This window comes from Pleurodeles waltl, chromosome 1_1 (genome assembly GCF_031143425.1).
Source record: "Pleurodeles waltl isolate 20211129_DDA chromosome 1_1, aPleWal1.hap1.20221129, whole genome shotgun sequence".
Classification (NCBI taxonomy): domain Eukaryota; kingdom Metazoa; phylum Chordata; class Amphibia; order Caudata; family Salamandridae; genus Pleurodeles; species Pleurodeles waltl.
The window spans coordinates 729,239,739-729,264,821 of record NC_090436.1 but is presented as its reverse complement, the minus strand read 5'-3'; the positions used below and the strand labels follow the sequence as shown (position 1 = coordinate 729,264,821).

General features: G+C 46.4%; 1 protein-coding gene across 1 annotated transcript in view; it reads right to left on the bottom strand.

Annotated features, from left to right (window-relative positions):
* SPTLC1 (serine palmitoyltransferase long chain base subunit 1) overlaps positions 1–25,083 on the bottom strand; it is a 324,879-nt gene that overhangs the window by 160,782 nt on the left and 139,014 nt on the right. The window contains exon 8 of the mRNA XM_069227382.1: positions 21,323–21,412. Coding sequence (XP_069083483.1) covers positions 21,323–21,412 — 90 coding nt within the window. The remainder of the gene's footprint in view (positions 1–21,322; positions 21,413–25,083) is intronic.

The window sequence follows — 25,083 nt, the reverse complement described above, 5'->3', positions numbered from 1 at the left end:
CCCCTTTCCTGCTCCGGGACCAACTCCACCGCGCCCTTTAAAAGGAGGACTTCTACCTCCTGTTCTAGCAACAGGAGGTGTTCTTGTGAACAATACGAAGGGCGGGGCGGGATGAGGGGCGGAAACTCCCGAAAGGGAAGGGTGTAGCCTTTTCCCACAACACTGAGAACCCAAGTGTCCGACGTAACAGTCTCCCATTTGGTGAGAAAATGCTGTAATCTTCCCCCTACAGGAGAGGAGTGAGTGGGAAATGGTGGAAGCCTAAGGCTGCTTCCCCTGCTGCACCCCGCCAGAGGATGAGGAAGAGGCAGAGTGCTGCTGAGAAGCTCCCCTGGTGCGGACCCTACCCCTCCCCCTAAAAGATCTATAGGGATGGGAAGAGGCAGGTTGCTGATATCTTCCCCGAAAGGAAGAGGAGGAAGAGCCACGCCCAAATCCACGAAACCTCCTGAAGAATCTGGAAGAGGCCGTGGAAGAAGGAGCTTGGAGTCCCAGCGACTTAGCCGTGGCCCTGCTCTCCTTAAACCGTTCCAAGGCCGAATCAGCCTTAGCCCCAAACAGTTTGTCCCCATCAAACGGGAGATCCAACAATGTGGACTGTACATCTGCCGAAAAGCCCGAGTTACGGAGCCAGGCCTGTCTCCTTTCCACCACAGTTGTGCCCATTGCTCTGGCTACCGAATCGGTGGTATCCAGTCCCGTCTGGATAATTTGGGTCGCAGCAGCCTGGGCATCAGAGACAAGATCCAAAAGACCCTGGGGAAGCTCTGTAAACGAAGAGGAGATGTCATCCATCAGAGCATGAATATACCTCCCCAGGATACAGGTTGCATTGGTGGCTTTTAAAGCCAGACTGCAGGACGAAAAAATCTTCTTCGACTGCGCCTCCAGCTTTTTTGAATCTCTGTCCCCCGGCACCGTCGGAAAAGAACCAGGCGCTGACTTGGACGAACAGGAGGCCTGCACAACCAAGCTCTCCGGCGTAGGGTGCCTAGATAGGAAACCAGGATCAGTTGGAGCCGTCCGATACCTCCTGGCCACGGCTCTGTGAACTGCTGGGGAAGATGCCGGCTTCTTCCACACCTCTAAAACCGGATCCAGCAGAGCGTCATTAAAAGGTAATAGAGGCTCCGCCGCGGCTGAGGCCGGATGCAACACCTCTGTCAAAAGGTTTTGTTTCGCCTCCACCACCGGCAAAGGCAGGTCCAAAAAACTAGCTGCCTTCCGTACCACTGTATGAAAGGAAGCAGCTTCCTCGGTATATTCCCCCGGGGACGAAAGGTCCCACTCAGGGGAAGTGTCCAGCCCACTGGCCGACTCCAGTCCACGCAGCCCATCACCCGAGTCCTCTAGCTCTCCTTCCTCTAGGGCTCGTTGGTACTCCTGCTCCTCTAGTACCCGGAGAGCACGCCTCCTTGAATGCAGTCGTTGCTCAATCCGCGGAGTCGACAATACCTCCGCCGAAGTCAGAGATCGGCGCCGATCTTCCGAAGCCACCGACGCCGCATCCGGCGCCACAGGTAACTTCGGCGCCGACTGAAGAGCAGTTGAAACGGATGGACCCACCGGAGTCACAGGCCGAAATCTCGACGTCGACGGGATGGAAATCCCTGGGGCCAATCCCTCCGAAGCCACCGGAGCGGCCACCGGCGCCGACACTGGCGCCGAGCCCACGTTCCCAAACGGGAGAAAGGGCATAAAGGGTGCCGGCCGAAGAGGCGCAGGATCACCCAAAGAAAAGGCCAAAGGCCCAGCCGGAGCACCCCCTGGAGCCATCTGTTGGAAGATGGCATACATCGCATTCAAGAATGCGGAACTATCGGCTCCAGGGGTGGGAAAAGCCGGATACTGGGGTGCCTGACTCGGAGGCGACCCCGACGCCGGCCTCGGCGTCTGCGCCGGAGAAAACACTTGAGGCTCCAATACCTCAATCACCGACGCCTGTCCAGGCGAAGTTGGAGACGCCGGAGAGAGCAACGGCGTCGAAGGATGCGGCGTCACCGTGGGGCTGACCTCCCATGTCCTCCGGCGCCGATCTGGAGACCTGGAACGAGCCTCCCTTGAATGACGCCGAGATTCTCTTCGACGCCGGGAGTCTCGATGACGCCGATGTCTTGGAGAAGACTTTTTCTTTTGATGCTTCTCCTTTGACTTGGCCATAAACAGCTTCGCCTCGCGTTCTTTAAGGGCCTTCGGATTCATGTGCTGACATGAATCACAAGTCGAGACGTCGTGGTCGGAGCTCAAACACCAAAGGCAATCGGAATGAGGATCCGTCACCGACATCTTGCCTCCACACTCACGACAAGGCTTAAATCCAGACTTTCTCTGCGACATTATTTCCACAGAGAAAGAGTACGCAGCAAGATATACACTGTAACCGCAAGAGTAACAGTTGCTCCCTCGAAGATAACCGTTTCGAATGCACGGAAAAAAGGGAACTGACGTCTGCACGTCGTCGAGGACCTCTTATTGCCTGTATGACGTCAGACGGCGTCGCGTGCGAGACAGTGACGTCCTCGTCGACGTGCAGAGACTAGTAAGAAGATTTCCGTCGAATGCTAGCGCCATGGGAGTATTCATGAGGTGAGGAATCCACAGGTAGTTGTATCCATCAGAATGCTAGATTCAGCGATGCTGGATCGGGGTGCCTGATCTGTTGGTTGTGTTGTGTTAACAGATCCGGTCTGTTGGGCAGTTTGATGTGTGGTGCTACTGATAGGTCTAGCAGCGTTGTGTACCAGGGTTGCCTTGCCCAAGTTGGTGCTATTAATATGAGTTTGAGTTTGTTTTGACTGAGTTTGTTTACCAGATAAGGAAGGAGAGGGAGAGGAGGAAAAGCGTAGGCAAATATCCCTGACCAGTTCATCCATAGGGCATTGCCCTGGGACTGCCTGTGTGGGTATCTGGATGCGAAGTTTTGGCATTTTGCGTTCTCTTTTGTCGCAAACAAGTCTGAGGTGTTCCCCAGAGCTTGAAGTAAGCGTTCAGAGTTTGGGGGGTGAATTTCCCATTCGTGGACCTGTTGGTGATCTCGAGAGAGATTGTCTGCGAGTTGATTCTGAATCCCTGGGATAAACTGTGCTATTAGGCGAATTTGGTTGTGAATTGCCCAATGCCATATACGTTGTGCCAACCGGCTCAACTGCGTTGAGTGTGTCCCCCCTTGCTTGTTTAGATAATACATTGTTGTCATGTTGTCTGTTTTGACGAGAATGTATTTGTGAACTATTATTGGTTGGAAAGCCTTTAGTGCTTGAAAAACTGCTAGCAGTTCTAGGTGATTTATATGAAGTTTTGTTTGATGTACGTTCCATTGTCCTTGTATGCTGTGTTGATCGAGGTGTGCTCCCCACCCTGTCATGGAAGCATCTGTTGTTATTACGTATTGTGGCACTGGGTCTTGGAAAGGCCGCCCTTTGATTAAATTTATATTGTCCCACCATAAAAGCGAGAGGTAAGTTTGGCGGTCTATTAACACCAGATCTAGAAGGTGACCCTGTGCTTGTGACCATTGTGATGCTAGGCACTGTTGTAAGGGCCTCATGTGCAGTCTTGCGTTCGGGACAATGGCTATGCATGAAGACATCATGCCTAGGAGTTGTAATATCATCTTTGCTTGTATCTTTTGTGTTGGATACATGCGTTGTATGATGTTGTTGAAGTTTTGAATTCTTTGGGGACTTGGAGTGGCTACTCCTTTTGTTGTGTTTATTATGGCTCCTAGGTACTGTTGTACTTTGCACGGCAGGATGTTTGATTTTGCGAAGTTGACGGTGAACCCCAGTTTGTAGAGGGTTTGTATGATTTGATTTGTGTGGTGTGAGCACTTTGCTAACGAATGGGTCTTGATTAGCCAGTCGTCTAGATACGGGAATACATGTATTTGCTGCCTTCTGATGTGTGCAGCGACTACTGCTAGACATTTTGTAAAGACTCTTGGTGCTGTTGTTAAACCGAAAGGCAATACTTTGAATTGGTAATGTATTCCTTTGAATACAAACCTTAGGTATTTCCTGTGCGATGGATGTATTGGTATATGGAAATACGCATCTTTGAGGTCTAAGGTTGTCGTGTAGTTTGAGCAATGGTAGCACTTCTTGTAGTGTGACCATGTGAAAGTGGTCTGATTTGATGTATGTGTTTACTATCCTGAGGTCTAGGATTGGTCTTAGCGTCTTGTCCTTCTTTGGTATTAAGAAGTACAGTGAATAAACTCCTGTGTTTATTTGTGTGTTTGGTACTAATTCGATTGCATTCTTTTGCAATAGTGCTTGAACTTCTGTCTCCAGGAGCTCGGAATGATGTTGTGATAAATTTTGTGCTCTTGGTGGTATGTTTGGAGGGAATTGTAGAAATTCTATGCAATAACCATGTTGGATAATTGCTAGAACCCAAGTGTCTGTAGTGATTTCCTGCCATGCTTTGTAATAATGACCTATTCTTCCCCCCACTGGTGTTGTGTGGAGGGGATGAGTGACATGTGAGTCACTGCTTAGTTGCAGGGGTTTTGGGGCTTTGAAATTTTCCCCTATTCCTAGGGAATTGCCCTCCTCTGTATTGGCCCCGAAAGCCTCCCCTGTACTGTCCCTGGTAACTGGACGGTGTTGCCTGTGAGGTGCTGGCTTGTGTGGCCTGACCCCGAAACCCCCCTCTAAAGGGTGTTTTGCAGAAGGTGCCGTAGTTTCCTCTGCTTTGCGGGGAGTAGAGTGCGCCCATTGCTTTAGCAGTGTCCGTGTCCTTTTTAAGTTTTTCTATCGCTGTGTCCACTTCTGGACCGAACAGTTCTTTTTCATTGAAAGGCATATTGAGAACTGCCTGCTGTATCTCTGGTTTAAACCCAGACGTTCGTAGCCATGCATGCCTTCTGATGGTCACAGATGTATTAATTGTCCTTGCAGCTGTGTCTGCTGCGTCCATGTAGGAGCGTATCTGGTTGTTTGAAATGTTTTGACCTTCCTCAACCATTTGCTTTGCCCTTTTTTGTAGGTCTTTGGGTAGATGTTCAATGAGGTGTTGCATCTCATCCCAATGGGCTCTGTCGTAGCGCGCAAGTAGTGCTTGAGAGTTGGCGATGCGCCACTGGTTTGCAGCCTGTGCTGCGACTCTCTTTCCAGCTGCATCGAACTTGCGGCTTTCCTTATCTGGGGGTGGTGCATCCCCAGATGTGTGGGAGTTGGCCCTTTTCCTAGCTGCTCCTACAACAACGGAATCTGGTGGCAGCTGTGCAGTGATGAAAACAGGGTCTGTAGGGGGCGCCTTATACTTTTTTTCCACTCTTGGTGTGATTGCCCTACTTTTGACCGGCTCCTTAAAAATTTCTTTTGCGTGCCGGAGCATACCAGGGAGCATAGGCAGGCTTTGGTAGAAGCTGTGGGTGGAGGAGAGGGTGTTGAATAAAAAGTCATCCTCGACCTGTTCTGAGTGGAGGCTTACATTGTGAAATTGTGCTGCTCTAGCCACCACTTGAGAATACGCAGTGCTGTCCTCTGGTGGAGATGGCTTCGTAGGGTATGCCTCCGGGCTGTTATCTGACACTGGGGCGTCGTATAAGTCCCATGCGTCCTGATCCTGGTCACCCTGACTCATGGTGGTGTGAGCTGGGGAATGTGATGGAGTTTGTGCTGGTGAGACGTGAATTACAGGTGGAGGAGAGGGTGGTGGAGTAACCTTTTTCACCACCTTTGTTTGAGTGTTTGTTCAGTTTGGAACTCCAGTCTTCTTTTTCTTCTAATAGGGGGAAGGGTGCTTATTTTCCCTGTTCCCTCCTGTATGAAGATACGCTTTTGCGTATGGTCTACATCGGTAGATTGCAGCTCTTCCTCGAACCTATGCTTTCGCATTTGGGAGGTTAGTGAATGCTCCTCTGTATAAGAGCCTGAAACTGGGTCGGTTGCAGGTTGTTTTGGCACCGAAACCCTGTCTGCATCTTTTTTCGGATCCGAGCTGACTTCTCTTTTTCGGGTCCGAAACCTCTCGGCATCGATCTTCGTCGGTGCCGCTATCTCGGCGCCGAGCCGTGTCTACACCGCTATCTCGGTGTCGATGCTTGTCTCCAGCACTTTCTCGGTCCCGAGAAGGCTGCATACCGGTGTCTCGACCGGAGTCGGACTGTCTCGGCACTGTTTGGGCCTCTTTTGAATTTAGCTATCTTTCCGTTCCGAAACTCGGAGCGACAGGAACACGTCCGAACCCGATGGCGGAAAAAAAAAACAATCGAGGATAGAGTCGACGCCCATGCGCAATGGACACAAAAGGAGGAGTCACTCGGTCCCGTGACACGAAAGACTTCTTCGAAGAAAAACAACTTGTAATACTCCGGCCCAACACCAGATGGCGAGCTATTGCAAAACATGCGTATCTACAGCGACAGATGCCATCGAACAACAAGTTTTTTTTTTTTTTTTTAAATGGAGGCAGCCTATATAAAATGAACAATGCATTAGCCCACTGTGTCCATGCATGGGTGTGTGAGATGAAAAGGAATAGGTCTGACTCTGTAGAATAATGATAAACAGCTGCCTGGTGGGCATAACATAAAGGGTCTTAAAAAAAACATAAGATCTGTTAAGAACAAACGTTTCGGAGCGTTTCTTACAAAACAATGTGCACTCTGTTGGAAAACAATGTTTATCACTAGAGTTTGCTAATAAATGATTCCCTTATTTTAATTAAGGTGTCAATTTGTTGCTTACTTCGGACGAGCGATATGGAAAATGTCACTTACCCAGTGTACATCTGTTCGTGGCATGAGACGCTGCAGATTCACATGCTGTGCATTATCCTGCCATCTAGTGTTGGGCTCGGAGTGTTCCAAGTTGTTTTTCTTCGAAGAAGTCTTTTCGAGTCACGAGACCGAGGGACTCCTACTTTTCGGCTCCATTGCGCATGGGCGTCGACTCCTTCTTAGATTGTTTTCCCCGCAGAGGGTGAGGTAGGAGTTGTGTATATAGTAAAGTTGCCCATGCAATGGAGTGAGTCTGTATGTACATAATGTGGATAAAAAATAGTATATATCTACAAATTTACAAATGTACAAGTTTCATCAACTTATAACGGCTACAGGCTCCCGGGGAGGTGGGAGGGCGCATGTGAATCTGCAGCATCTCATGCCACGAACAGATGTACACTGGGTGTAGGAAGTTGGCTCTGTATGCACTATTTCAAAGTAAGGAATAGTATGCACAGAGTCCAAGGGTTCCCCTTAGAGGTAAGATAGTGGCAAAAAGAGATAATACCAATGCTCTATTTTGTGGTAGTGTGGTCGAGCAGTAGGCTTATCAAAGGAGTAGTGTTAAGCATTTGTTGTACACACACAAGCAATAAATGAGGAACACACAGTCAAAGACAATTCCAGGCCAATAGGTTTTTGTATAGAAAAATATATTTTCTTAGTTTATTTTTAAGAACCACAGGTTCAAGATTTACATGTAATACTTCAAATGAAAGGTATTGCAGGTAGGTACTTTAGGAACTTTGAATTAGCAAAATAGCATATACAGTTTTCACATAAATCACATATAGCTATTTTAAAACTAGACAGTGCAATTTTCACATTTCCTAGGGGGAGTAAGTGTTTGTTAGTTTTTGCAGGTAAGTAAACCACCTACCGGGTTCAAGTTTGGGTCCAAGGTAGCCCACCGTTGGGGGTTCAGAGCAACCCCAAAGTTACCACACCAGCAGCTCAGGGCCGGTCAGGTGCAGAGGTCAAAGTGGTGCCCAAAACGCATAGGCTTCAATGGAGAAGGGTGTGCCCCGGTTCCAGTCTGCCAGCAGGTAAGTACCCGCGTCTTCGGAGGGCAGACCAGGGGGGGTTTTTGTAGGGCACCGGGGGAACACAAGTCTGCACAGAAAGTACACCCTCAGCAGCGCGGGGGCGGCCGGGTGCAGTGTGCAAACACACTTCAGGTTTTCAATAGGTTTCAATGGGAGACCAAGGGGTCTCTTCAGCGATGCAGGCAGGCAAGGGGGGGCGGGGGGGCTCCTCGGGGTAGCCACCACCTGGGCAAGGGAGAGGGCCTCCTGGGGGTCACTCCTGCACTGGAGTTCGGATCCTTCAGGTCCTGGGGGCTGCGGGTGCAGAGTCTTTACCAGGCGCCGGGATCGGAGGAGCAGGCAGTCACGGTCAGGGGGAGCCTCGGGATTCCCTCTGCAGGCGTTGCTGTGGGGGCTCAGGGGGGGCAACTCTGGCTACTCACGGTCTCGCAGTCGCCGGGGAGTCCTCCCTGAAGTGATTGTTCTCCACAAGTCGAGCCGGGGGCGTCGGGTGCAGAGTGGCAAGTCTCACGCTTCCGGCAGGAAACGCAAGTTGTTTCAAAGTTGCTGCTTTGTTTCAAAGTTGCAGTCTTTGGTGAACAGGGCCGCTGTCCTCGGGAGTTCTTGGTCCTTCTAGAGCAGGGCAGTCCTCTGAGGATTCAGAGGTTGCTGGTCCCTGGGGAAAGCGTCGCTGGAGCAGTGTCTTTAGAAGTGGGGAGACAGGCCTGGGGCTGGGGCCAAAGCAGTTGGTGTCTCAGTCTTCTCTGCAGGGTTTTTCAGCTTAGCCATCCTCTTCTTCTTAGGTTGCAGGAATCTGAGTTCCTAGGTTCTGGGGAGCCCCTAAATACAGAATTTAGGGGTGTGTTTAGGTCTGGGAGGGCAGTAGCCAATGGCTCCTAGCCCTGCGGGTGGCTACACCCTCTTTGTGCCTCCTCCCAAGGGGAGGGTGGTCACATTCCTATCCCTATTGGGGGAATCCTTCATCTGCAAGATGGAGGATTTCTAAAAGTCAGAGTCACCTCAGCTCAGGTTGCCTTAGGGGCTGTCCTGACTGGCCAGTGACTCCGCCTTGTTTTTCTCATTATCTCCTCCGGCCTTGCCGCCAAAAGTGGGGCCGTGGCCGGAGGGGGCGGGCAACTCCACTAGCTGGAATGCCCTGGGGTGCTGTAACAAAGGGGGTGAGCCTTTGAGGCTCACTGCCAGGTGTTACAGTTCCTGCAAGGGTGAGGTGATAAGCATCTCCACCCAGTACAGGCTTTGTTACTAGCCACAGAGTGACAAAGGTACTCTCCCCAGGTGGCCAGCAACATGTCTCGAGTGTGGCAGGCTGCTAAAACCAGTCAGCCTACACAGGTAGTTGGTTAAGGTTTCAGGGGGCACCTCTAAGGTGCCCTCTGGGGTGTATGTTACAATAAAATGTACACTGGCATCAGTGTGCATTTATTGTGCTGAGAAGTTTGATACCAAACTTCCCAGTTTTCAGTGTAGCCATTATGGTGCTGTGGAGTTCGTGTATGGCAGACTCCCAGACCATATACTCTTATGGCTACCCTGCACTTACAATGTCTAAGGTTTTGCTTAGACACTGAGGGGGCATAGTGCTCATGCACTGGTGCCCTCACCTATGGTATAGTGCACCCTGCCTTAGGGCTGTAAGGCCTGCTAGAGGAGTGACTTATCTATACTGCATAGGCAGTGTGAAGTTGGCATGGCACACGGAGGGGAGTGCCATGTCGACTTACTCGTTTTGTCCTCCCCAGCACACACAAGCTGGCAAGCAGTGGGTCTGTGCTGAGTGAGGGGTCCCCAGGGTGGCATAAGCTATGCTTCAGCCCTTAGAGACCTTCCCTGGCATCAGGGCCCTTGGTAGCAGAGGTACCAGTTACAAGGGACTTACCTAGATGCCAGGGTGTGCCAATTGTGGAAATAAAAGTACAGGTTAGGGAAAGAACACTGGTGCTGGGGCCTGGTTAGCAGGCCTCAGCACACTTTCAAATCAAAACTTAGCATCAGCAAAGGCAAAAAGTCAGGGGGTAACCATGCCAAGGAGGCATTTCCTTACACTGGGTAAGTGACATTTTCCGTTCGATGGCATGTGTAGCTGCAGATACACATGCTGTGCATAGACTATTAAGCAGTTATCTCCCCAAAAGCGGTGGTTTAGCCTGTAGGAGTTGAAGTTGTTTGAAATAATGTTCGTAATGCAGCCTGTCCTACTGTGGCTTGTTGTGTTGTTAACACATCTACACAGTAATGTTTTGTGAATGTATGAGGCGTAGACCATGTGGCTGCCTTACAGATTTCTGTCATAGGTATATTTCCTAGAAAGGCCATTGTGGCGCCTTTCTTCCTAGTGGAGTGCGCTTTTGGCATAATAGGTAGATCTCTTTTTGCTTTAATATAGCAGGTCTGAAAACATTTCACTATCCATCTGGCAATGCCTTGTTTGGATATTGGATTTCCTGCATGAGGTTTTTGGAATGCTACAAACAATTGTTTTGCGAAATTGTTTTGTTCTGTCAATGTAATACATTAGTGCTCTTTTAATGTCTAATGTATGTAAGGCTCTTTCAGCTACTGAGTCTGGTTGTGGAAAAAAGACTGGGAGTTCTACTGTTTGGTTTAGGTGGAACGGTGATATAACTTTTGGTAGGAATTTGGGATTTGTACGGAGAACCACTTTATGTTTATGTATTTGTATAAAGGGTTCTTGTATAGTAAATGCTTGTATTTCACTTACTCTTCTAAGAGATGTGATAGCTATTAGGAAGGCTACTTTCCAGGTTAAGTACTGTATCTCACAGGAGTGCATGGGTTCAAATGGTGGACCCAGGAGTCGTGTGAATACAATATTGAGGTTCCACGAGGGGACTGGTGGTATGATTCTTTTTAAACCCTCCATAAATGCTTTGAAGACTGGGATTCTAAAATGTGATGTTGAATATGTAATCTGCAGATAGGCAGATATTGCTGTGAGATGTATTTTGATAGACGAAAAAGCTAGGTTTGATTTTTGTAAGTGTAATAAATAGCTTACGATGTTTTTCGCAGAAGCGTGTAGTGGTTGGATTTGATTATGATGGCAATAATAAACAAATCTTTTCCATTTGTTAGCGTAACAATGTCTTGTAGTAGGTTTTCTAGCTTGCTTAATGACCTCCATACATTCTTGTGTAAGGTCTAAAAGTCCAAACTCTAAGACTTCAGGAGCCAGATTGCTAGATTGAGCGATGCTGGATTAGGGTGTCTGATCTGTTTGGTAGTTTGATATGAGGTACTACTGACAGTAGTAGTAGTGTTGTGTACCATGGTTGGCGAGCCCAGGTTGGTGCTATCAGTATTAGTTTGAGTCTGTTTCGACTCAATTTGTTTACAAGATAAGGAAGGAGTGGGAGAGGGAGAGGGGGAAAAGCGTAGGCAAATATCCCTGACCAACTCATCCATAACGCATTGCCCTTGGACTGAGGGTGTGGATACCTGGACGCGAAGTTGGCATTTTGCGTTTTCTTTTGTTTCGAATAGGTCTATTTCTGGTATTCCCCAGTGTAGAAAGTAAGTTTGTAGTATCTGGGGATGAATTTCCCATTCGTGTGTTTGTTGGTGATCTCGACTGAGATTGTCGGCTAACTGGTTTTGAATCCCTGGGATGTACTGTGCTATTAGGCGAATGTGATTGTGAATCACCAAATCTTTTGTGCCAAGAGACACAGTTGTGATGAGTGTGTCCCTCCCTGTTTGTTTAGGTAGTACATTGTTGTCATGTTGTCTGTTTTGACAAGAATGTGTTTGTGGGCTATTAGCGGTTGAAATGCTTTCAATGGTAGAAACACTGCTAACAGCTCTAGATGATTTATATGCAGTTGCCTTTGTTGAACGTCCCATTATCCCTGTATACTGTGCTGTTTGAGGTGTGCTCCCCACCCTATTATGGAAGCATCTGTTGTGATCACGTATTGAGGCACTGGGTCTTGGAATGACCGCCCTTGGTTTAAATTGATAGGATTCCACCATTGAAGCGAGGAGTGTGTTTGGCGGTCTATCAACACTAGATCTTGAAGTTGACCCTGTGCTTGTGTCCATTGTGTTGCTAGGCATTGTTGTAAGGGACGCATGTGTAGTCTTGCGTTTGGGACAATGGCTATGCATGAAGGCATCATGCCTAGGACTTTCATTACAAACCTCACTTGATAGTGTTGGTTTGGGTGCATGTTTAGTATTACATTTTGGAAGGCTTGTACCCTTTGTGAACTTGGAGTGGCAATCCCTTTTTGTGTGTCGATTGTTGCTCCTAAGTACTGTTGTATTTGACACGGTTGTAGATGTGATTTTTGGTAGTTTATAGAGAACCCTAGTTTGCGAAGGGTTTCTATGACGTATTTTGTGTGTAGAAGACACTGTTGCCGAGTGATGGTTTTTATTAACCAATCGTCTAAGTAAGGGAATACGTGTGCATGTGTTGCCTCCTGATGTGAGCAGCTACTACTGCAAGGCATTTTGTGAATACTCTTGGGGCTGTTGTTATGCCGAAGGGTAACACTTTGAATTGGTAATGCACGCCTTGGATTACAAACCTCAAGTATTTCCTGTGGGAAGGATGTATGGGTATGTGGAAATAAGCATCCTTGAGATCTAATGTTGACATGTAGTCCTGTTGTTTGAGTAAGGGAATCACGCCTTGAAGTGTCACCATGTGAAAGTGATCTGATTTGATATAAAGATTTAGTGTTCTGAGGTCTAATATGGGTCTCAGGGTTTTGTCCTTTTTTGGAATTCGGAAATACAGGGAGTAAACACCTCTTCCTTTTTGATGGTTGGGTACTAGTTCTATTGCTTCTTTTTGTAACAATGCTTGGACTTCTAGTTGTAACAGATCTAAGTGTTGTTTGGACATGTTGTGGGCTCTTGGAGGCACATGTGGTGGCAAATGTAGGAATTCTATGCAATAACCATGTTGGATAATGGCTAGGACCCACGTGTCCGTAGTTATGTGTTCCCAGTTGTGGTAATAATCTGCGAGTCTCCCCCCCCACTGGTGTTGTGTGGTGGGGGTTTGTGACATTGAAGTCATTGTTTAGATTGTGTGGTTTTTGGGCTCTGGAATTTCCCTCTTGTTTTAGGGAACTGTCCACCCTTATATCATCCTCGAAAACCCCCTCTTTGATATTGGCCCCGATATGTGGGTCTGACTTGTGAGGTGGAAGGCTCTGTGGTCTGGGCCCGAAACCCCCCTCTAAAGTGCGGCTTCCTAAAAGTGCCTCTGCTCTGTGGGGAGTAGAGCACGCCCATGGCTTTGTCCGTGTCAGTGTCTTTCTTCAGTTTGTCTATCGCTGTATCCACCTCCGGCCCAAATAGTAGTTGTTCATTGAATGGCATATTTAGCACTGCTTGCTGAATTTCGGGCTTAAATCCGGAGGTTCGTAGCCATGCGTGTCTCCGAATGGTTACCGCCGTGTTTGCTGTTCTGGCCGCTGTGCCCGTTGAGTCCATGGCCGACCTTATTTGGTTGTTGGAGATACTTTGGCCCTCCTCGACAACCTGTTGGGCACGTTTCTGGAACTCTTTGGGAAGGTGTTGAATGAGATGTTGCATTTCATCCCAATGTGCCCAGTCGTATCTTGCTAGAAGAGCCTGAGAATTAGCAATTCGCCATTGATTGGCTGCCTGTGCTGCCACCATTTTTTGCCTGCTGCATCGAATTTCTGACTTTCTTTGTCGGGAGGTGGTACGTCTCCAGAAGTTTGTGAGTTCGCCCTTTTTCGGGCTGCTCCTACTACCACTGAATCTGGAATTAACTGTTGTGTAATGTACACAGGGTCAATAGGGGGAGGTTTATATTTCTTCTCCACCCTAGGCGTGATGGCTCTGCCTTTGACTGGGGACTGGGTCTTGAAACACCTGTTTAGCGTGTTTTAACATGCCTGGCAGCATTTGCAAGCTTTGGTATTGGTTGTGCGTAGATGACAGGGTGTTGAACAAGAAGTCATCTTCTATGGGTTCTGCATGCAATACTACATTATGAAATGTAGCTGCCCTGGAAAACACCTGCATGTAAGCAGTACTGTCTTCAGGTGGTGAAGGTCTTGCCGGATAGCATTCGGGACTATTGTCAGAGACTCATCCCTGTGTGCGTTGGTGACTGCATCATTGGGGGTGTTGCTACCGGGGACAGATGTGGCGAATGTATTGGTGATTGTTGTGGTGAAAATTGTGGTGGAGTTTTCTCTTTTGCCTTGGGCTGCATTTCCACCTCTTGGAATGCGAGCTTCCGCTTCATTTTGATTGGAGGAAGAGTTCTGATTTTTCCCGTGTCCTTTTGGATATGGAGCCTTCTTTGTGTATGGTCAGGCTCTCCCATGCCCAGCTCTTGTTCAAATCGGTGGCCTTGTAAGTGTGTGGAAATGCCTTGTTCCTCTGTATAGGAGCTTTGTTTCGGCTCCGAGGACGAATGTTTCGGTACCAAAAAAATTTCGACAGTCTTTTTCGGCTCCGAAGAAACCTTTTTGACTTTCGGTGTGCCGAACTCTCGGTGCAGAGTCTGTTCGGAGCCGGTATCTCGACCGGAGTCCGATGTCTTCGGCTGCTGGGAGGCCTTTTTCGGTGCCGATGTTTGGTCACCGTGTTTTCGGGTAGAGCCATGGCCTGTTGGCGGTGGCGTCCCCTGGGCCTTTATGATCTTCGAGTGAGTTTTTACCTGAGCTGGTTTACTACGGTTTGCTGAGTCTTCGGCTGCTCACTCTCACAAGTCCGAGTCCTCTTCTTCGACGTCGGTGTGTCTGGCCGGTGTCGACGCCATCTGGAGTCTTTGAGCTCTACGATCCCGCAGTGTCTTCTTGGATCGAAATGCCCGACAGGCCTCACAAGTATCCTCTTTGTGTTCGGGGGACAAACACAGATTACAGACCAAGTGTTGGTCTGTATAAGGATACTTTGCTTAGCAGTTGGGGCAGAAGCGGAAGGGGGTCCGGTCCATGAGCGTTGAAAATGGATGTGGTCAGGCCGACCAGGCCCTGCCGAGGCGTGGAAACCCCAAAGGGCTGCCGGAACTTTTCTTTCTTGGGTGTCGATGTGCTAGCACTAACCCGGTACCGAGCGCAAACAATACCGTCAAATTTTCCGATGTATAACTATCTTTTCCAAACCACGGAGCGTAGAGGAACACGTCCGAACCCGATGGCGGAAAGAAAACAATCTAAGATGGAGTCGACGCCCATGCGCAATGGAGGCGAAAGGGAGGAGACCCTCAGTCTTGTGACTCGAAAAGACTTCTTCGAAGAAAAACAACTTGTAACACTCCGAGCCCAACACTAGATGGCAGGATAATGCACAGCATGTGTATCTGCAGCTACACATGCCATCGAACACATATATTCTTTGGTTAACAGTACACAGAACCTGAGCTCTTATTTTGTTAATGTATTAACTAGCCACGGTAAGCCTTTAAATGAGATGCTGGCTATGTTCTGCTACTCCAGCAGGAAACATTGCTGAACAAATGCTTTGTTCCACTACAAACTTTACCATAAACTGATTAGAGCATGTCACTGAGAGACCAAGCCTGAAACAAAACCATTCAGCCAACATTATTCTCTGGTCCCCTGGCGGACAGGATTTTAAAGCCACTGCCCAAATTTGCATATTGTTCCAAGGCAACCAGTATATGCCCCTATAAAATCTAGGCTTAACTTGGGAATCCCACACCTCCAGAAAAATATTCTATTTTTTATGAAAATCAGCAGGAATCCCATGCAGAAGAGCCAAATGCTTTGCCTACATGAATGAAGAGACGTGTCTCTAAAGAGCTACCTGCCTGCAGGTGGTCCTTCACCAAACTCTGGGACCTCTGCCCTGTCACATTAAAATGCAGGTACAGAGATGGGTTTCTGTTGGACTCATAATTCTTGGATAAACTAAGTTGGGACTAAAATTAGAATTGTCGAAAACTTTCAGTGTATCATTTAATTTCCTAACATCAGGCAGAGGCAAAGTCTACAGGATGAAGATACTACAGGATAATGTTGTCATTAGAGGACGTGTGTCTAATTTGTTATCTTCCCTGTACTATGACAACAGATTTGAATACTAAGGCTTTTCTTGGGGTCTAGCAATAATGTAATTTAGACAAGCACTTCAATATTGTACATTTTTAATTACATTTTATTAGTAGTTTAATTAACAGAGTGATCGACTGCAACAGCAACACAGTCCCATAATATTACATTCATACACAAGTATGCTGTACACTGAAAATAATGATCGCATCATAGGTTTATAAACAGTACACAGTGTGAGATCCTACTGCTCCCAACAGCTAGCTGTGAACTCCAGGGCCATCATGTGGTCGCTGTGTTTTGCACTTGCATCAGTATACATGCCTTTAGGGGGCTCCATATGTTCCTGGGTCGGGATGTCAGGGGCAAGAGATAAGCATGCAATTCTAGCAGTGTAATGCAATAGATTAGATCGGATAGCCATTGGTTGAATTTGGGAGCCCAGCTTCTTCCCCAGTAGTACGCCACCAGTCTCTTGGCCAATAAAAGACAGAGCACAAGGAACTTCCCATGCAGTGTTTCAATCAACTTTATCCATCCAAGTAGTGCAGTGACTGCATCCATCTGCACCTCACATTCCGCCATGGCGTACAAAGTTGATGTGACTTCTGTCCAGTACCACTGAATCGCTTGGCATTTCCAAGCCAGATGCAGAAACCCACTATCTGGTAAACCACATCTGGTGCAGTTTGGATCTTTCCTAAGGTCAAGTCTATGCAACTTAACAAGGGTGTACCAATCTGTGTGCAAATATTTATAATAAACAATACTGAGTCTACTACTAGAAGAGATCAGCCCAGTTACAATGCAACTGAATTTCTAGGGTTCATCTGAGAGGCTTGGACCCAGCTCCGCCTCCCTCCCCCACTTTCACCCAACGTATCTGAGGAGGTACCTCTTCTTGGGCAGCATTGTATAGCTCAGTGATCAAACATGTAGCAGAGGTGGCCTCCAGCAAGGTCGATAGCATTTAAAGTGGAGCTGGCTCCAGCAGAAATTCTGCAAGTGACCCACCACCATTGCTGCACAATCTGTAATACGTGAATAGTTCCAGTGGCATGCAGGGCTCATCCCCCTTGTATTCCTCTATTATAAGGAAGCACCCCTATCTACAAATCTACCACCAATTCCACCAGGTCCTTTGTTGAGCAGCTGTGTCACTGGGGAGGGCTCATGAGTGAGTTGGAGTAAGAGGAGGTGCATTAGGGGAAGGGCATGAGAGTAGATATAAAAAAGGCCCCATAGTCACACTTAGCCTGTCCCAGCCTTGCATCATACACTCAGCAGTAGAGACATCTCACATGCAGGGGGAGGGGTGTCTCCCAATAAGAAAGGACAATGTTGTGAGGCCTGTACGATAGCGAATAGCATGTGCAAGTTGTGCACCCAGATTTAACAACTGAATGGTCAGGCGACACCAGTATCGAATTCTTAAAGCCATATGCAATCAATCTGGAGCAAAACGTCTTTCTTAAATTTTTTTATTTAAAAGTGAGAGTGGGCTACACAAATCACACCTGCAGGCTTGTTTCTCAGGTTTCAACAGCACTATTATCCGTATATTCTTTTTTTAAATTCAGGTGGTAGGCCATTTGAGCCAAGAGTTGTGCCCGTGGGAGGACCCTTCAGTACTTACATTAAATCAGATTGTAAAGGGTTGCTCTATGAACTAGTGGTGGGAATCCCCGAGTAAGCTCAATGCAGTATCCTCCAAGTATGATTGGATGGATAGGTCTGACTGTCGCATAGTGGCAGAGTAAAAATCGTGAAAGTTTGCGGTAAAAACTGCTAGAATACGGTCAGCTGCCCAATAGGGCGTTCCCTGTGAGTCTTCAATCTCCATCACCGAGTTTGCAGCCCGCTGTTTCTTTAGCATGGGTGCGAGTGCCCTGCCAGGTCTTTCTCCCCTCCCTCCATATGCCCTCACTACTATATATTTACCTAGGAATTTGCACTCTCTTGCTGCTACCTCATTGTGCTCTGTGGTCTTATCGTTAATTTGTGCTATCTGTGGACTAGCCTCCAGAGCCAATGCATGCCTCCGCATTCTAATGACTGCCTCAAGTCGGGAAAGGCGACATCTAAGGGAGCATAGCACTCCATTCCATTTAGCCACACAGTCCCACCTAAAGTAACTTTAATGCCCCCCCCCCCCCCCCCCAACACAGTGACTATGGAGTCGACCATGTTGATATTAGTTTTAAAATATTTATGCCCATATAGAGTGAGACCAATCCGGGTTGATCAGGCAGTGACAGGAACATTAGCACAAGTGCATGATCTGACAGCGTACGTGCCAGGTGCTCGACTCCCACCAACTCACTGGCCCACATCTTTAGTTATCAACTAGTAGTCAAAGCGGGACCAGCTGCCATGTATGTAAGTATGTATGAATGAATAGTGTGTACCCTCTGTTGTGTCCAGGTGTCTGGTACTTCAGATATCCAGTAAGCTTATCAAAAAACAGTTTCCAAAACAAACCAATCCATTCCCGCACTTGAGTGCACCCCGGGGGTCCATTCCCGCAACATAGCAAGCTCATTACTCCTCCAACCAAAATTGGTGGAATTAACCCCCGGGGTGCACTCAAGTAGCTGTAGACCTAGCACTGGACTCTGGGTCAAGGGTATCAAAGGTAGATATAAGTACATACAGGCATTAGTCAACGCCTCCCCCTCATGTATAGCACATATATGGACTGTGGTGTAGCATTGCAGCCTCCTCAAGCCGACAGGGAGCGGGTAGGCAACTCCAAGAGCCCCACCAGCAGATCCAATATTAATCAGAGTCCTTGTGACAAGAGGAAGTGTTCTGCTGCAGGGAAGACTCTGCAAGTTGCCCTCCCGGATAGGTTTTTCATAAAGTCATCTGCTTGTTTGGTGCTCAAAAGGCAAGCTGTTTGCCTTGATTGGTAAGCCGGAGGCATGATGGATATAAGATGGCGTATGGTATGTTGGCTTGTATGAGTTTTTGTTTCACTAGGTGATATTTCTGTCCAGCATCCTGCATGGCAACAGTGAAATCCAGGAACAGTAACAGTGGGCTGCCCTTGACCGGAACTCCACATTTCTCCCATGCCAGCGGGCTTGCAGTATCCGTTTCTCTATAATTTATTAACTGCGCTATAATAGGCATGGCAGGGGCTCCACGTGGGACCCTTGTCATCAGGGATCTGTGTGCTCTTTCAACTACCAGCAATCTGGAGAACGCATCTTACCCAAACAGTGTTTCCTGCTTGAGTTCTATGTAAATCTCCGAATTGCCATGCTTGCTGATTTGGGGACTACCAGCACTCTAATATTATTACTCCTGGAGTGAGTTTCCAAGTTTTTTTTTGCAGCAATAAGCCAGAGGACTCTGTCTATATTATGTACAGTCTCCAAGTGCCCACCCCCCCTTGGAAGGCCATCCTTTGTGGCAGATGTGTTGTTCAGCCTCAGCCAGTCTGTGATCATGGTGCTCCAGCCTCCCAGTCATTGTGCCTATAAGTGTGTTTAGGGTGTCTATTCCGATGCATTAGAAAATAGGCACTCCTGCACTGACCTGAGTAGTGCCTTCATGTCATCATCATGGTCATCCATGCTCTGTGCAGCCCCCAGAGCGTCAATATCACCTCACTCTGCTCGAGATGTCTTGAGCCCCCGAGAGAGTTGAACTGCCTGCTGTCTGCTTTCCCCATTTTCGGTTGACTCTTCAGGAAGGGAGGAGGAGGAGGAAACTGGCAGTGAAGTGTCTATCATGCTTATGTCCGGCCCCCCACGTGCAGCCACACTGTCTCCTGGGGTACCATGTTCCTAGTCCAGCCCCAACCCCTGCTTCCACAACTACTGTTGGAGGAAAGTGGGGAGCACGGGAGGTGAGCAGCACGAGCAGACTGCGGCAATCCACTAACCACATATTGCTGTGCGAGGTACTCCTGCACAAAGATAGCTACTGCAGGGCCAGCTCGTACAGCATCATGCACGGGGCCCAAATGCCAGGTCAGTGTCCTAAGGATATATCTGCCAGTGGCAGGCAATCACAGCCCGGCCATCTCCCACCAGGTAGGCGCAGGATAAATGAGGTAGCACTGGGGCTACCCAAGCGGTGATCATCGCAAGAGCATGGGGGCCAACCGCTAGCATCCAGCCCCGCCGGCCGCCACCAAGCACTCATCGATCCTCACCCTTCACTCCAAGACCATCTCTTGGTCACCGCTCTCAAGGATTTTTGTGCAAATCAGCCACAGACCATGGTTTCACATGGGTCTGTTCTGAGTGCCATCTCTTTGCATCCTCCCGCCAGCAGGCCACACCGCCGCAGCCCACGCCACCTTTGTGAAGCCTAGGGGGCTAACATTCCTCCCCACATCAGCTTCGGCAATATCTCCAGGATAGGGAAGGAGGTATCCACCCCTGCCCAGGATTAATGTTTATAGGCCTGCATGGGCACAGATGTGGGAGGATAAGGCCTCTGACAGCAGGAGCTTTCACGCAAGTGATGTACCCCCCTACAATGTTGTACTTCTTGATAGTCAATAGCGGCAAGTACCACTGACATTTTTTCTGGGTAACACTGCAGGATGTGTATGTTTAGAGATTAAACAACTCAGTTACGTGGCCCTTTTTCTTGAATAGAACCCTCAAGTGGTATTCCAGAAGATGTAGCTAAGACCTCTGCTGAGCTCCCTCTCAAACTCCTAAAAGGCATCGCTTGAAATATCTCAAGTCTCAATGCAATGGGCATTAAGCTAAACTAGACAAACAATCTGTCTGCTCACCCCACAAAGCATAGCTGTCAAAAACAACCAGTACATTCTTTCAAGAGAATCGTTCTACGAGGGAAAAATAAACTTCCTACTTTCAGAATAAAACATTATTCAATAGCAGCTATTTAATGATGTTAATAGAAACAACAATTGTATTGTCAGAGGTTTTACTAAAAAGGCACTGCTCCTTTGGTGAACATGCTCTCAGGGAAAGACATTTCTGTCTAAATGACATTGCTGTTGACTCTAGGACAGCAAAACAAATTCCTTGAAAAAAAAAAAAAAATGTGCCAATATTTTTTCGTGTAAATGGGTTTGCCTATGTAGACTACTCACATTAATTTTCTATTACAAGGCAAGTGACCTTCTTACTCGAATGCTTTCATTCTATAAAATTTTAATAAAATCTAAAAAAAAAAACACAGAAAAATATGATCCATACAGGCATGCTACTGTTTTGAGATCAACTTAAAAAAATAAAATGCTATCTGTGAAAATGTGTTACAGATTCCCACACACCAGTGGTGATATTTGTAAATATTAAATATTTCAGGATAGTGAAACAATGTATAAATATGTTATGGATTCATCTTTTATAAATGCTGCAAGTTCTTAGTGTTATTTAAGCGACACTCTATGCTGGGGTGATCAAAACATATTAAACAACTGTCCCATAATCATATTATACAATGTGAATTAAACAGTATAGACAGCTTCATTATATTCGTTAATCTGTATCAGATTATATGGTTGAACACATTTAGCCACTTACCAATTCTGGAAGAGGACAAATATCACCAGTATTCATGTACAGTCCTTCCACCACAATAAATCTTCGAGTCACACGTGCTTTCCGTGGATTCTTCAAGAATAAAATGATTTACACTTAACATTAATGTATATACAGATATAGGATATATAAAAGGTACCCAAATTTTACTTAACATGAAAATGGACTATGAACCAGATTGACCACATGTGGAAATTATCAAAAAGCGTAAAGCTTAAAAACATAAAACCACTACTTTTGAAATAAATACTAATTATAGTTCCCCTTTCTTTCAGATATTCAAAGTCACATAATACAGAGAAAGAATGTTTTGCTAAATACATCATTTGTCTCATTTAAGTTTCTACTGTTTGTTTTTTCCCTTTGTGTCTAACACAACCCACGTTTGAGGCCAGCATATCATACAAGTAAAGGGGACCCTCTGCTAAGCCCCATTCTGACATATAAATGCTTAGCATTTTACCAGACACTATCCACTAAGCCAATAGAATTCAATTTAGTACGAGAAAGGTGAAATCGTATGGAACCATGAAGCAGCAAACAAGGTGGATGTATGTCTGCAAACCAAAATACTTGTTAACTTCCAAAACACAACGCTCACTCCCTGCACCTCAAAGAAGCTACTTTTCATCCAAAGTGGACAATGCTAGGTGGAGTGCCACGGGCACAAAGCAACTTAACTTAAAATCAAATTAGGATCAGCTTGAATTTACAAAAAAATTACAGGGAAAGATTACAGTTCAACTAACGCCATACAATCCAATTTCACTAATCCCAGTAGCAGATGCAACTGAAGCAGCACATATGCAGTGGAATACAGAGTTTGCTACAACTAAATGTTTCAATTTCTTGTAGAAGACACCCCTTCTGGGATTCCTCCCTAGATTATTATTTTTTTTTCTAGTACATGCTTCAGGGCTGCAAAAGGCAATTTTCCACTCAAGAAACACCAGACTGTTCGCCAATTTAATCACCAAATATCAGAATGGTGATTTGACATCTATTCTTCCATTCCATCACTTTAATATTCTACACCTATGATTCTAATGAAGAATGTGTAAACCACTGGGGAAAAACACCACAAGGTTGATCTGGAGACAAATCCGCTCCATGGAAATAAAACTTTAAAAAAAAAAAAAAAAAAATTACAGTTGTTTATGAAACAGTGTAAGGAAGCCTACAATATTTTTACTGTACCCTTGCTGCTCGATTGTCATAACCCACTGTGATGACCATAGGTGAGAGATCTACATTACTGTCAAAGTCCTGGCTTTCTATGCCAGTGCAGAACCATTTTTGCTGCAACCAAAAATAAAGATGAACATAAGGCAGACAGACCTGAACCTGTTGTCATTTCTCTAGAGCTCAACCTATTAATCCCTACTGGATTGTTGTCCCTACTTCGTATTGTCTGGGTAGCATTGCATATGTTTGATGTTAAGTTGTATTAAAGTAATTAACATTAAGTTTACATCAAGGACAGTTCTGAGTTGTGAATGCCATTTCTAACGGCCCTCGCGCTAAGACTTCACACTGACCAAGCTACCAAAAAGGTGGGAATAAGACTATACTAGAGGACCACTGTTTCTTCTACTGTTACGAATAACAGAAATCAAATGCAGGAGGTCATATAATGTGCATTACAAGCCTATTGCCTAGCCTACCTCTCCCTGGCTAGTAAAGTTCTCAGAACATTTGTGAGTAAAGCTGATAAATGTGAGTGACTGGTTTCTGTGTTGCATAAACCAAGATCCCAAAATCACTCTTTAATCCTCAAGTTATTTTGTTTTAACTTTTAAGGCTTGCTAAAAGGAGAATCACCTGCCCGGTGATACAATAATAAATATAATATATACTAACCCTTGAAGGGGCTATAAACCCTTTGTGCCACTGATCACAGACCTCAAATGTAGTCACTCATTTGCGGGTCTTTATTCATCATGAACAAAAGTAGCGCGGTCAGTTCCAAAACATTCGAAAGCAACTTGGTTTTAACAGGGGTAAAGAAGTTCCAACTCTTCGTTTCTAGAAGAAGAATGTAAAAATGTGGTTGTGGGCATTCAACAAAACGTGTATATGCGTTGGGGTATCCCATGTTTTCATTATACCACATTTTACAGATGATCTCTATCCATGTATATGAGAATCTTAAGTCTCTATATAAGTGTGGTAGAAAAGGCAGCTGCCGCCAACTATTGTTGTCGTCCTTGCCCAATTAGGTGGTACTGAGGAAGAACTGCTCCCATGACAGCTGTGGTTCTGCCTTTAGTAACACAAAAGGATTATGGACGGAGTGTTGAAACTTTTCAAACACTCACTCCCAAGTCAGATCTGGGTTTAATCCATCATTCGTTTGCTCACCATGCCACCCCAGTTTGGACCCAGCCATATGCAAATCAGTCTTGACCCTGTTCCCCAAGGGAACAGTCCAGCCCAAACTACCAGGCCAGGTCCTCCCTGGACCGTAAACAAGCCCCCTGGAACCAGTGTCTGGGTATCATCCTTCATCCGCCAGGCTAGCTTGAATCCAGTGTCACAGTAGAGTCCAACCTGCCTGCCCCTGAACTGGCCAGTGAATAGCTTTGCCCAACTAACTGGTAGGTGGAGGTGGCTGGAAGATGCCAGTAGACAGATCATCACCCTCACCTTCTCAGAGCTGGTTGGTAGGCTCCCTCTCATTTTTTCTAAAACAATGGCACCAGCACTTGGGCCATCATAGTAAGGTTGTACTGGTGTGCCCATGGGAAGGCAGAATAAAATAAGTCTGGCAAGCTTAAAGCAAGGGAAGAAATACACTCAAAATTGGGGAAGGGGGAGTAGAGGGGGGGAGAAGGGAAGAGGGACATTTTTCTATTCACAAAAAAACTTTCCCAAAGAAACAAAAAGGATTATGGTACTTACCCTGTAAGCATCTATTCACAGCTTGTAGTGCTATAGATTCATATGCTTATCATACTCCTGCCATCTAGTGTTGTGCTCAGATGTTGTAAATTGTTTTTGTTATAAACGTATTTCCAGGCATGAGGTACAGTGACTCCTCCTACAGTCTGTAGTGGGAAAGGCCATTGGCTTTGCTGTTAAGATCGGTTTTGGCCGTTCGGGTTAGCTTATGATAGGAGTAGTAAAAAGATATTAAAGATGAACATACAAGTTCTATTGAATAGAAATCAAAGTTGAGTAGGGGAGTGCGTTCGTCACTCAGATTCAGTGGATGAGGGTGGGTGCATATGAATATACAGCACTACACGCTACAAACAGATGCTTACAGGGTAACATATTCCATTCGTAGCATATGCTGGCTGTAGATACATATGCTTAGCTTCTAATGTAAAGCAGTGCTCTCCAAATGCGGTGGCAAGCCAATGATTGACGTAGACACAGAGTGTGTGATTAGCTAAAACATCAACACAATAATTGCTTGGTGAATACAATAAAATCTTGCCTAAGAGTCATACAGGCCCCCTTTTTAAGAGTGGAATGGCAGCACTCATTTAGCTTTGTGGTAACAATTTTGTATATATATATCGTACTATCCACCTTGCAGTCCCAGCTTGTGAGATTGGATAGCCTTTTTGAGAATTTTAAAAGGCTAAAAGGAGCTGCTGAGTTTTATGAAATGGCTTTGTTCTCTTGATGCAATAAATTACATCCCTTTTGACAGAGGGTGAATAGATCTCTTTCTGCTATTGAGTCTGGTTTTAGGAAGAAAACTAGGAGCTCACTGGTCTGATTCACATAAAAAG